Here is a 13,029-nt window from a genome sequence, read left to right on the forward strand (position 1 = left end):
ACAAATGGAGGGTGTTTGAATAACACCAAGGAAATTAGCGGCGCTGGATGCAGTTCCATTCATACTACCATCACGTTAGTTTCGTCAATGGAACATGAATCGGCGTAAAACTCACCACTCGGCCGGCCTCATCCCCCGTATAGACCACGTGGGGAAGAGCCAAAATACAACTGATACCGGCACTGATATTGGCACCATTGTCGCGACTGTTGTCGGTATGATGCAACTGTCGGATCAATTCCAGCTCAAAGCGGTCACCGCGAATAGTCTTGCTCCAGATGTTGACCACACCACGAGTATGACCTGTCAACACCAATTCACGCTCCAGCCATTCATTCTGCACACCCTCGTAGAAGACGCAGGACAAAACGCGGTCGTCGCCCGACTCGCAGATTGGTTGGTCAACCAACAATACGCCATTGAGGGTATATAATGTCAAGCGATTACCGCGACAAACCATAATGTCTCCGGACACATCGTTGATTCGAGCACACTAATTTGTCAGTAAAGGATAGCGGATAGTAGGAAAAAGGGAAACATACATCGACCGCACCGTCGCCGGGAAGGAGTCGCACAAAAGATCGTCGATTGAGATCCCATAGCATAACCTGCCCGTCATTGGAGGCAGACAACAAAGTACTGAAGGAGCGCGAAATAGCGAGGGTAGTCACTGGGGCTCGGTGACCAAAGAGCGACCCAATGGGCTGCAAATCAACAGACTTGGAGGTTGCAGTGACCGTCCATAACGAGATAGTACAGTCCGTACCGCAGGTGACCAGGGTGCGTGAATCCGCAAAGCTGGCATGAGACAATTGGCCAACATGAAGGTGCTCAAAGTGGCCCAGGAGCTTGCGAGTATCGGCGGCATAGAATCGAACACTGCCATCGAAGAATCCCCACTCCATGTAGTAATCGTAGGCTGGCGGCACGTTGAGCCTCAAGGCCGCGGTACACAGTAGACGGTCTTGTTTCATTGATAGAGTGGCCACTCGCTCTTCAATGTCAAGAAGAGACAAAGGCATTTGTGTCAGGGATTCAGCAAGAGTATCCAACCGGGGTATGCGGTGCCGTTGGTCTTCCCTCTGTGCATGAGGTCGTTGGAAGATTTGGTGAGGAGTTTGCCCAAAGTTGTGAATAATGCCGATGGTGGCTAACCGTTCCATTGGGTCATCAATGGCATCCAAGTCTTTGGCCCCTTTGTACGATAGGTGGTGGAAGACATTGACAGACTCGACAGCTGCCTCGCCCTTTTGCTTACTACCAAAAACAAGATCAATCCAGCGATGGAGATTCTCGGACACATAGGGACTCTCAAGTGCCTCCCGGTGCTTTGCAATGAAGATCTTGGGATCGCCTTTTGCCCAAGGTGGCAACTCAACCGAGTCAATGGCAGTGGTCATGTTTTGAAGAAGACCAAAGTCATAATGATTCGAGTTCACCAGGAATTCCGGAAGATAGAAGAACTCAGGAGTAAGTTCACGAACATCGGTCATGTTTCCTCGCGATGCTGATTCCCATGCCTTGCGGATTGAATAGAAGAGGCGATCGGCATGATCAAAGGAGCCGCCCTGGAGTAAAAGATATGACTTGACGAATGGTTGCAGCCGAATGAGGTAGGAGCTGACAATCATGGCGGAAGAGTAATGTGTTCCATAATGGAAAGGGGGAGAACCATCGTCACCCATCTCAGCAAAAGCATTGTATCGCTCACGGAAGCCCATTTCTCGGTCTAGTGTTTGGCAGCCCATAGGCTTCGATAGGTCTCGGAATGTGGCCGGGTTGGTAAGGTCAAGTTCCTCGCTTGTATAGTCTGCCAAAACCCATGGGAAGACGGGGTATTGAGTCAAGTCGTTGAATGTACGCCCAGCAAATGTGTTGATCAACATCAGATAGTGGAAGTTGGAAATTTCACCCTTGACCCATTTTCGGGTTGCTGGATTTGCCGGAAGGTGACCGAAGACACTAGCAAATTTAGACCCGAGGGACTGTGGTGCATCATCTTGACTGCGAAGGGTTTCAAACCGCCAGATGTCTTCTGGTCGTGAGTGTCCGGCGCTTCCCGTGACCTGTGGTGCCTTGGTAGCCAGTTGGTTGCACAGATCGTCTCGAGCTCGTGCCGACAGCAACGTCAGCAAATAGCTGATGCCATCGGTAAAGAATATCTCAAGAGCAACATCACGGAAGAGGAAGCGACGCTTGGAAACGCTGACCAAATCAGACCATTTCCAGCTCCTTGTCTGATGCTCCTGCGAGCGGATGTCATTTGATTCGCGACCGGAAATCATGCGCACATACGGATCTCGTTCCTCATTGGGGGCTTGCCAGACGTTCACAATCTCACCATCTGCTCTCTGGAAGAAATTGTCGAGGATATAGATGCAGTCCTTGCCGAGGATCGAGATACCCTCCACAGCTTCTAGACCAATGATTCGAGACAGATTACACACGTTTTGTACCTGGTCACCACGTTGGAGAGATCGCATCACCTTCCGGTTTCTGTCTTCATAGTCTTCGAGCTCGATTTTGGGATCGTCAATCATCTCGAAGTTATCCTCCATAAGGCTGCGGTTGTCGGCATCGCCGTTCGGTGACCCGCTTCCCACATTCTCGGGTTCCCCTGGGAGAGCATGAGGCGCCGCCAGAGTCTCACCTTCTGAGAGTGCACGTATGCGGGTGTCGATTTTGATTGCTGGTGGCTCGGAGGCTTTACGCTTGGGCTGATAGTCCTGTCGCTCACCTGACTCATCTGGAACAAGACGTAGTCGCATACGGCTGCGACCTTCTGTCTGGTCTAGCCACCATCTCCTCTCTTTTTCCTCTGCGAGAAGACCACCTGGTCGTCGCAGGTCAAGCAGCAAGTCAGAGAAAGCTGACCACATAAAAGTAGAGCTATCCTGAAGATCTTGCAAGAATCGTTGAGACTTCAAAAATTCAGATGCTGCGATATTCGAGATCCAATGTGGCAAGGTAGCCTCGTGTTTTCGTGTCATGTCTTCGTCAAATTTCTCAATCTGGGCCCATTGTCTGAGTTTGTCTTTACGTTTCGATACTCGGGACTTGACAGACTCCTCGATGCTTGTATTCTCCTCATAGACGAAGGTGTCCCACGATCGAGAAAATACACCGAAGAACAAGGCATCCAGGTCGTCGCGCTGTTCATCGATCCATAGCACGAAAGCTTCGTCGTCCATTCCGGAAAGAGCATCAAACCCGTCAGCCAATCGCCGCTGGAGAGAGACAGAGCCATGGCTGAGAAGTGTTGTTATTCCGTCCGGCGCCTGTACCAATATGATTCTCCATAAGCGGGTAGCAGCCAAGCGGACATCGCCATTTGTGCTGATTAGTTTGGTGTACAGCAGGTAGCATAGCAGGTGTAAATGTTTTGATTGGGTTTCAGCCGCCGAGAGAAGGACCACCTGCCAGTAGTTCAATCGGTTTAGCAATGTGATGGTTGCAGTGTCATCTGCCTCTGACAACTGAATTAAGATAACTTTGTACAGAGTCGAGCGAATCGTTCCGGTAGCCTGGCTACATAAACGAATGCTCTTCAACTGAGATATGTCCGGGCGCTGGAGATACTCCAAAATTGTACCAATGAATTCAAGTGTGGACGATGCCCCGTTAATAAACCAGCCTTCGTATACTGCCTCCGCCAAATGTGTTGCGAAGCGGCCGAGGTTCGTAAGTGTCCGGGTTTCATGAAGCAGAGATGGTCGGACCAGAGGGAGATCTTGCAATGCCGAAAGCACACAGCCAAGGACCCAAGAATTGAAGTACGCCTGGTGTTCCAGAAAGCCGGACGGTGTCTTCAGGTAGAGACCAAGGCCCGAAAAGTCTTTGCGCCCTAAAAGCTGATCCTCGAAGACGGCCAGAACAAGCCTGAAGACTGCCTTGACAACGGGATGATCAGTGGCAGTTTTATCCCCAATAAATGATGGGTTCATAAACCGCCGTATCCGTGCAGAAGAGGCCTGGTGTTTGGATTTATCAGGGGAGACTAGAATAAAGGATGAGCCACGTTTCAAAGAACCAGTGCTTTCCTCAGCACTGCCTAAGGAGTCAACCATGGACGTCTGCAAAGCTGTCGACGCATTATTAGTGCTCGAGCGCGGCCGTAGCACTAGGTTGCTGTCATCGAAGCTGAGTCCGCTGTGTCTGAAATTCAGTTCTGTGCTTGGGCTGACGGTATCAGCACCAACAACAACAGGATAGACCACAGAAAGTAGTTCCTGCACGTAAGTAGATTGTGCAGTGAAATCCTGGAAGCTTGGTGATCTAGCACGTGCTTCTTCTAAAAATTGCACAACCGAATTGATAAGAGCAAAGCCATGGATGTTTTGGTATGGGGGAGTAGGATCTAACGGTAGAAAACGGTGTCAGCCAGAGAAAGACCGGGCCATAAACAGTCGTGCGTGACGAGAGCATACCAGGAAGCTTGAGAGAGTTCATTTTTGGTTTGTCGCATTTGGAGGCACGCTCTTCCAAAGAGCCTTGAGTGTCTTCTTGGTCATCACTTGCCATAGTCAAATTACGCACCCCGCTTTTCAACATATTCACAATGACGGGCAGCATATCTGGGAAGACGACCTTTACATCGCCTTCAATCAGAAAAGCCCTGAGCAGCTCGGACTGGTCGAGAGGTTTGTCGAGATTCAGCAAAGCATGATCGACACCGAAAAAGATAGAAAGGCAAATAGGCCACAATGCGGGAACATCCCACCATCTCTTCAGACGGTGTTCAAGAATGATGTATCCACCACTCTTCTCCGCGAACTTCTTGCTGTATCCGCTGCCAATGACCACGACTAGACGGGCCAAAATCTGTGTTGCCAGTATCACAACCTCCGGCTCATCCTCACACATGAGATAAAGAAGCCACTGCACAGATGGTTAAACAGAACTCTTAGAATTTCCGGGGCAAATGATCATTCACATACCTTGTTTGTAACGGCCTTGGCAAATTTTCGCAATGGCGTAGGATCATGTGGGTTACACAAAACTGAAGAATAGAGCCGTAGCATTTCAATGCCCAAAGTTACGCTGGGAAGATATTTGCTTTCTGATTTCGCCGACGCAGGTCGAGGCGATGTAGCCATGTACCGAAGGCTCTTCTTTTTCTGGAGAGTTGCTGGAATCTTCGGCTTGTGGAGTGCATATGTTATAGACAAAGCTAGTGATCGAAGAAGGTCTGGAGAGGGACTGCTCTCCATCAATGAGCGGAATGCGGATAAGCAAGGTTGGAGAGACTCTTCGGTCAGCTCTCCACCCTTCAAAGTTTCCAGTAACTTTTTGTTGACACCTGGTTTGGTCAGCCTGAATAACAAGAATGGCAGTGTCACCAGGAAGCACACTTACGCATACGACTAAGACGCCTGGCGTTAAATCGGCGATAGTTGCTATCGGCGGCAAACGTGCGGAATTGAGAGTAATACAACCCAATCACCTGAGATTCTCCGAATCGCCAGACGTCCATGTCCACGAGTAGGACACGGTAGGCGAGCGGGTTCGTGATGATGGAGCGATTGGGGGTTTCGAAATCGTAGCCAACAAACCCGAGAGTCAAACGCAGCAGATCAAGCATTACGGAACCCAGCTCCTGGAGATCAGAGGTAACCACAGGGATTTTGGACGCGGTCGAGGAATTGCCCATCGAGAATCCAAGCTTTTCTCGCAATAAGGCCGCAAGAATACCATAGCCATTCTCTCTTTCCATGGCCTCGCTGTTTCTCCAGTTGTCCTGGACTGCTTCGTAGAGAGCTTCCACGGCCATGCGGGTGCTTTCGGGAGTTCTCGCCGCTTTGATCAAGCTTAGATGGGCGGCGGCGCAGCCACCTAGACACCAACTAGCATCATCCATCGCCCTAGGCACGGCAACGACAGGATCACCTGTCAGGATGCCGACCCCCTGAGGCTGTGTTAAGCCGTCATTGATAGCCGGGACGGCACCGTTGACAGCAACTGCATTGCCACCCGACTTTGTTAGCTGATGCAGACTCTTCGCTGCCTGCCGTGAGAGACATTTTACTAATTGTGACTCGTCGACGTTATTGCTATCGTCGTCGTCAAGAACGGCGACGGAAGAGACATTGATCAAAATCGAGCTTTCACGGATCAATGTACTCGCCCGTCTACGGATGGCAGTGACAATATCCGAGGCTTCCTCCTTACCCGGGTGAAGATGTTCATTCCGCAGGTTAAGAGTAGCAGAGGCCCTGTATGTCTGGAAGGAGCCCAAGCAATCCTGGAAGTTCCCATAATACCGAGGTCCAAGGTTGTAGAAAACAGCTACCATGTCGTCGCTATAAGCCTCGTCGAAAAGCATTCCATTGGCAAGTGACCACCGGGAAGTGGACACGCCTTTTCCGAGACGCATTGCCAGGTCTTGAGGGGTGCCAAAGAATGCCTGCACACGCGATGGCTTGCTTGAATGGTGGCTTACAGGAACGGATGGGTATTCGATCTTCAGTTGTTCAACAAACTCGCCGTCTATGAAAAGAGATGCACGGGAAGAAGACATTGGCTTGGGTCTCTTCTGAACAACACAGATATGGTACCAGCGATTCGGCTCGAATCTTTTAGACTTGAACCGAACACTAGGACGGGAACCTCGAATCGAAGTTTGAAGTATAAAGTTTCGAGTATCCTTTTCGAGGTAGGCAAGAATGAAACATGTTTGGGTTGCATCAAATGCTCCAAATATAGTAGTATGCGTGTTGGGATCGAACTCGTCAAAACGGGCCCAGGCTGCCAGAGTGTAGCCGGAGGAATTGATAGGAGGGAATGGGCGACCAAGTGTTGCGAACTCGACCGAACAGTATCCATGGCGGGACATATCGAACTGTATTGATGGAGGCTCCTTAGAGGATTTCAGAGCAGACAATAGGACTTTTAGAACTTGCGGGTTATCATGCGCCCCGCGGTATAAGGAAACAGCATCGTCCAAGCTACTCATGCCCTGGATGCTGAGAAATTGGGCGAGATTTTGGTAAATTGCTTTCTCTCTGTCTGACCGTCCACCATCGAATAAGAGAGGTAGGATTGAGGTGAGCATCTCAGTTGCATGCAAGGCTACGACGTTCCTCCGAGACTGCGAGGCCAATTGGCAGAGACATGCGGGCAAGGCCAGGCGTAACATGTCATATCCAGATGACAAAGAGGAGTGCATCAACCACACACGAAGGAACGGTCCAAGTAGTTCCGGCACTTCCACCGTCTCCGCCGACCCAATGCAATGATCCACAGCATCCTGGACGCCTTCCGGAGAAGGAGAGTCCTGATTGTGGGGAAATTTTGTGCTCAGTGTTACGAAAATACCCGACACTGTCTCCTGGCATAGAGCTGCTGCCAAAATGGCGCCGTAAAGATGGTGCGCGTCATCTTCAGTTGTGTCTATCTTCTTGACCAGTGCAGTCAGGATTCGTTCCAGCGCTGCAATGCCTCCCCCTACTATCTTCCGAGCAAAATATCGCTTGTTGCCAAAATGATCCTTCAGGCCCTCTGCCAATACACCGAGGACATCTTTGAAGATACCCAATAGGCCTTTTCTTTCCTCCTTGGATTTGTGTACCGGATCGTAGAGCTCGGCTACCCGGTCCGCTAGCGCCAGCAGAGTTTGAAAGCCCTGGAGATATCGGAATGCATCTTTGGCGGTGCGTGGACGTGCATCATCTATGAAGGTGTGGCGCAGGCGAAGAAGAGATTCGGTCGTCGATAGAGCATGGGACAGAGTGATCGCGGTGCCCGTACCGGCGTTCTTGAGCTGGTCAATGGTTGGGGCTAGCTCTTCGGCCAATCGTTCGGTCGATCCGGAGGGGGAGGGGGAGGGGTGCCGGCGGAGCCATAGCTAAATCTTATCCACGTCCGCTCCGATGGCGTATGACCATCAGAGACCGTGAATGTTCAAGGGCGGGTACAACGGTCTGCATTGGTGTGTGACAATAGACAGTACTAGTGCCAAGATAGGAAACCTGGCGGTTAGGAAAATTTGCAGTACTCGTCATCCGCAGAACCCCATGTCAAATATTCAGCCACCTTTGTAATTCGCTATTGGGGGAGGGGAAAGTTGTATATCAGGTGACTCAGGTCTTGAGGGGGCTGGACACATGCACACAGCCCTGTTGTTGTATTGTAAGGACGGTAAAATTGAAAATTACGGGTGATCACTGATAGGGCATGATAAGCGCGATAAGACGCAGCTCTGAGCAATGTGGAGAAGCTTGGAATTGATCCTATGATGTGATGGGCTTCTCCGCAGATTGGCAGAGTTTCTATCCAATAATGGCACTCTCATACATGACAAGGGGCACTGGACCAACATCTGAGTCACCCGAGCACAAAGCACGCGACTTCGGAGGAAGAGTTGCCTTGGAGAAGCCGGACCGTGCGAGGGGGTTTGCCTCCAGCCTATGGTAAGATGAGACTGCCAGGTACCCGGGGGGAAGGTGACCACATGCACTACCTTGCTACCTTGCTATAGGTACTTTGTTTTTATCTATTATCTATGCCCGGGAGATATTCATACAACTTATTTCATACTTCATATGATGATAATTCTAGTAACCTCAATATATCTATGAATATACATACCATGGCAAGTCAAGTGGATGCTCTTTATGTGGTTCCCGAGACCAAGATGACCATACCATACGGTATTACCCCATTCTCAAACAGTTCTCCACTAGGATCGACATCGCCAGGTCATCCGGCGGCGTAACCGTATGTAATGCCCGCTTGCATCATCGATCCCCGTCTTCTCCCTAGATAAGCCTGCCCTTCTCCTCATCTTTCCCCTTCTCCTCTCCATCCAACCTATCCTTCCCCCATCCTTTACAACTACAATTATCGTTTACCTATCTTCCGTTTCTTCTGCTGTGTTTAATTTTTCATTTCGCCCAGTATGAAAGGCTTCCTTAGCCTAACACTACTCCCGTTGTTGGTAGCTGCCTCGCCCGTGGCAGTAGACTCCATCCACAATGACGCTGCTCCTATCCTCTCCTCCATGACCTCAAAAGATATTCCGGATTCCTACATCGTTGTATTCAAGAAGCATGTTGACCCGAGCTCTGCCTCCGCTCACCAGAGCTGGTTGCAGGAGGTGCACACCGCTCATACCGGTCGGATGGAGTTGAAGAAGCGCTCCCTGTTCGGTTTCGACTTTGAGGCTTTCATGGGCCTGAAGCACACTTTCCACATTGCTGGATCACTCCTCGGATATGCTGGTCACTTCCACGAGGATGTCATCGAGCAGATCCGCCGCCATCCTGATGTGAGTAATCCCATTCCCTCCATACGGGAGTTCCCGAGGTCAGCGGCTAATGTGACTCAAAACAGGTTGATTACATCGAGAAGGACTCTGAGGTCCGTACTATGTCCGAAGGTAGTGTTGAGAAGAACGCCCCTTGGGGTCTTGCCCGTATCTCTCACCGTGAAAGCCTCTCGTTCGGCAACTTCAACAAGTATTTGTATGCCGAGGAAGGTGGCGAGGGTGTCGATGCTTACGTTATTGATACTGGCGCCAACGTCAAGCACGTTGACTTTGAGGGCCGCGCCAACTGGGGCAAGACCATCCCCCAGGGTGATGCCGATGAGGATGGAAACGGTCACGGAACTCACTGCTCTGGCACTATTGCCGGCAAGAAGTTCGGTGTCGCCAAGAAGGCCAACGTCTACGCTGTTAAGGTTCTTCGCTCTAATGGCTCGGGTACTATGTCCGATGTCGTCAAGGGTGTTGAATGGGCGGCCGAGGCTCACATCAAGAAGTCCAAGAAGGGCGATAAGAAGTTCAAGGGTAGCGTTGCCAACATGTCTCTCGGTGGCGGTAGCTCTCGTACTTTGGATCTCGCCGTGAATGCCGCTGTTGATGCTGGTATTCACTTCGCTGTTGCTGCGGGCAATGACAACGCTGACGCATGCAACTACTCCCCCGCTGCTGCCGAGAAGGCCATCACTGTTGGCGCCTCCACCCTGGCTGACGAGCGTGCTTACTTCTCCAACTATGGAAAGTGCACTGACATCTTCGCCCCCGGTCTGAACATCCTCTCTACCTGGGTTGGTAGCGACCATGCCACCAACACCATTTCTGGCACCTCCATGGCCTCTCCTCACATCGCCGGTTTGCTGGCCTACTACGTCTCCCTGGCACCCGCCAAGGACTCGGCCTATGCCGTTGCCGATGTCACCCCTAAGCAGCTCAAGGCTGCTCTCATCAGCGTCGCCACTGAGGGAACACTTACTGACATTCCCTCCGACACCCCCAACGTAAGTTGTTGTCACTCCTATTCAGATAACAATGAATTGTGCTAACCTTTTATCTTAGCTTCTGGCCTGGAACGGTGGTGGCTCCGCCAATTACACTAAGATCCTTGCCGATGGTGGTTACAAGGCTCACAATGCTGAGACCACCGTCGAGGATCGCATTGGCGGCATCATCGACAGCGCTGAGAAGGCCTTTCACAAGGAGCTCGGCGCTATCTACAGCGAGATCAAGGATGCTGTCTCTGCATAGATTAGAAGATTGCTAGGGTTCTGTCAGTGACAAACCCAACAACTTGGGCATGAACGGATTCACAGGCGCACAACATTTTTTCTTTGGTTTTATCTCGGTCTTTTGGGTTCTCCAACACGAATCCGCGGGTATATCCCGCCGCTACGCTCCTATACACAGATTGTTTTTGCTATTTCGCTATTTCGTTGCTTCACGTAGCATATTCGTCTACAACTATAAGTTCAGACTGATTTAGAATACGTTCTGATTTATTAAACCAATGATTTCTCCAGCATTGCACCGTAAAATACACTTGTAGGTTCAAGTAGGTTTAGCAACAAACTGTTTGCTCACACATCATAGAAGTGTTGTACAAGTGGGTAATGAGTGGCATTCCCATACGCCGAACCACCGTATGTCAGATAGCCCTCATCAACAGGACCTGATTGCGCCCTGATATCCGCCTCGTCACCGAAAGCAAAAACCGTCTGCATCCCCATCACCATATGCTGAAGAATATGACAATGCATCATCCACACGCCGGCATTCGTGACCCGAATCCGCCAGGCTCTCCATCCGGACGGCTCGAGAGCCTCCGTTTCGCTTCTGTACGCGTATAGCACGCTCGTGTCCCGAGTCACCGGATGAGTTCCGTTCAAGCGCTTCTCGTTCTCCTCCGGTTTGTATAACCCATCGCCGCCACCAACGTCATAGAAATGTCTCCCGTGTCCATGGAAAGGGTGGTTCTCAACATTACCGGTATTAACAGCACCTTGGTTCTGCCAGACGATCTCCAGGACTTCATCTATCTTGGCGGGGAAGAGGCGGGTTTGGTTGTCAAACCCGTAGCCGCTGGCAATTGCCCGCTCGTACGAGTCGTCGAGATCCAGTTTACCATTGTATACGTCGACTAGGTATGGTGACATGGGGAATGTCTCCATCCAGTCGTACCCGCTCTGGAGCCAGATGACATGCGAACTGACGTTCTGGTGAACGTTGATGATAATACGCCGGGTTACTTCCTCGGCAGTTGGGAAGTTTGGATCCGGGTAGTACGGCTCCAAGGCGTAGTCCATCCATCCATGAATGATGTCCGCCACCGGGAGGGGAGGAGTGACAGGAACGGTCGCCAGATCAGTCGCAAAGGGGGAAGGGTATCCCAAAACGGCAAAAGTTGTCAGGACAGTTGGCCTGCCCAGTGTGGTGAGCTGAAAGTAGAATTGCCGGGATCTCGCTTCTTGCAACTCGGCCTCGGTCTTGGCCTTCAAAAGCACACTATACCGTTGGCCGCTGGAAATCTGCAAGTAACTCGTCTTCACTGGCTTGGTGTAATGGCCATCTGCTTCAATAATCTCGAATAGGTCGTGGCTTTCGATAGCCAAAGAGACAAAGGATAGGGCTGTTGCCCCAATGAATCGCAGACGATAAGTCTTCCCGGGCTCGACGCTAATAGCAGCCAGTTTGCACGACCCAGAAGTATCGGTGGCCAGTCGGCCTTGGCCGTTCACCAAAACGGCGCCAGTCTCTCCACTCCATGTGAAGTTGGCTGAGGAGAGGCCGTCCTCGATCTCCTCATCCGTCTTCGCGAAAAAATCCGTCAGAGCAATGATGCGCTCTTCGTCGTACTCGTATGGCGAGGGTTGGGCCGATTCCACAATAAGTGCGCCTCCGGCAGTGACAGCCTGGAAGCCGACGTGCGAATGGTAGAAGTACGTGCCAGCATAACCGATCTCAGGACGGACTTCGTAGTCGAAGAAGTGGCCGGGGGCGATAGGCCATTGGCTGGCCATGGGGGCACCGTCGGAGAAGGGTGCGGTAAAAGCAGAAAGACCATGCCAATGCTTTCATCACTGTGAGCGTTATTGTATAGCCTGGGAGGGAAAGACCGCTAGGTACCATTGTGGTATTCAAACCCTCCATGTCGTTGTAAACTCGGATCCAGCTCACTCTCCCTTCCTGGAGACGCAATTCGGGACCGGGAGAGGACCCGTTCACCAGGACTGAGTATCGCTCCATGCATGCTTGGCTATAGCTTTGAGCTGTCACTCGGAGAATATGGTCGGGCTGGAAGGAGTTGTCATGACGAGAGGCGAGTCCTTGAGTCGCCGTCGCCGTCGCCAACCCTACAACCAGGCAGAAGAGGGTATGCAATATTCTACACATTTTTGGGAAAGGATATAATTAGGCCAGGAGAGGATATCTCTGGATCTGGAGGGAAACAAAACACGAGGAAGATCAAATTCCTATTTCATAAATCCTTATGCCCTTGATTCAGCTATATCATTACATGACAAATCGATACTCGTGTTCGGGACGACCGACGCAAGGTACACAGGGGAAAAGTACCTGTTACTATAACAGTACTATACTCTATGTTAGCACGAATTTGGATAGGGCGTGCAACGACCCTAGATAGATACCACGTATCTTACTCTACATCTTGCTGGGTCTATAGCTGTAGCTGCTGTGGTATTCAAAGAGCAGATGATCTTTCTGTCAATGAACTACATGTTTTGTCCACGGCTGCAGTCCAAATCCCATAGAAT

General features: G+C 50.9%; 3 protein-coding genes across 3 annotated transcripts; 1 reads left to right on the forward strand and 2 right to left on the reverse strand.

Annotated features, from left to right (window-relative positions):
- Positions 1-34: 34 nt before the first annotated feature.
- N7489_001864 (Beige/BEACH domain protein) lies at positions 35-7,925 on the reverse strand (the record flags this gene model as incomplete). The annotated part of the gene is made up of 7 exons (XM_056707619.1): positions 35-64; positions 116-493; positions 543-4,357; positions 4,428-4,878; positions 4,938-5,299; positions 5,356-7,843; positions 7,914-7,925. The coding sequence occupies 7 exons, from the start codon at positions 7,923-7,925 to the stop codon at positions 35-37; spliced, it is 7,536 nt and encodes a 2,511-aa protein (XP_056571921.1).
- A 971-nt stretch (positions 7,926-8,896) lies between these two features.
- On the forward strand, positions 8,897-10,504 carry N7489_001865 (S8 family peptidase; the record flags this gene model as incomplete). The annotated part of the gene is made up of 3 exons (XM_056707620.1): positions 8,897-9,265; positions 9,331-10,257; positions 10,316-10,504. 3 exons carry the CDS (start codon positions 8,897-8,899, stop codon positions 10,502-10,504), a joined length of 1,485 nt encoding a protein of 494 aa, XP_056571922.1.
- Positions 10,505-10,833: 329 nt separating this feature from the next.
- N7489_001866 (uncharacterized protein) lies at positions 10,834-12,646 on the reverse strand (the record flags this gene model as incomplete). Its single annotated transcript, XM_056707621.1, has 2 exons — positions 10,834-12,324; positions 12,380-12,646. 2 exons carry the CDS (start codon positions 12,644-12,646, stop codon positions 10,834-10,836), a joined length of 1,758 nt encoding a protein of 585 aa, XP_056571923.1.
- Positions 12,647-13,029: the final 383 nt, after the last annotated feature.

The sequence above is a fragment of the Penicillium chrysogenum genome (assembly GCF_028827035.1).
Source record: "Penicillium chrysogenum strain IBT 35668 chromosome Unknown utg000001l_segment0_segment0, whole genome shotgun sequence".
NCBI lineage: Eukaryota > Fungi > Ascomycota > Eurotiomycetes > Eurotiales > Aspergillaceae > Penicillium > Penicillium chrysogenum.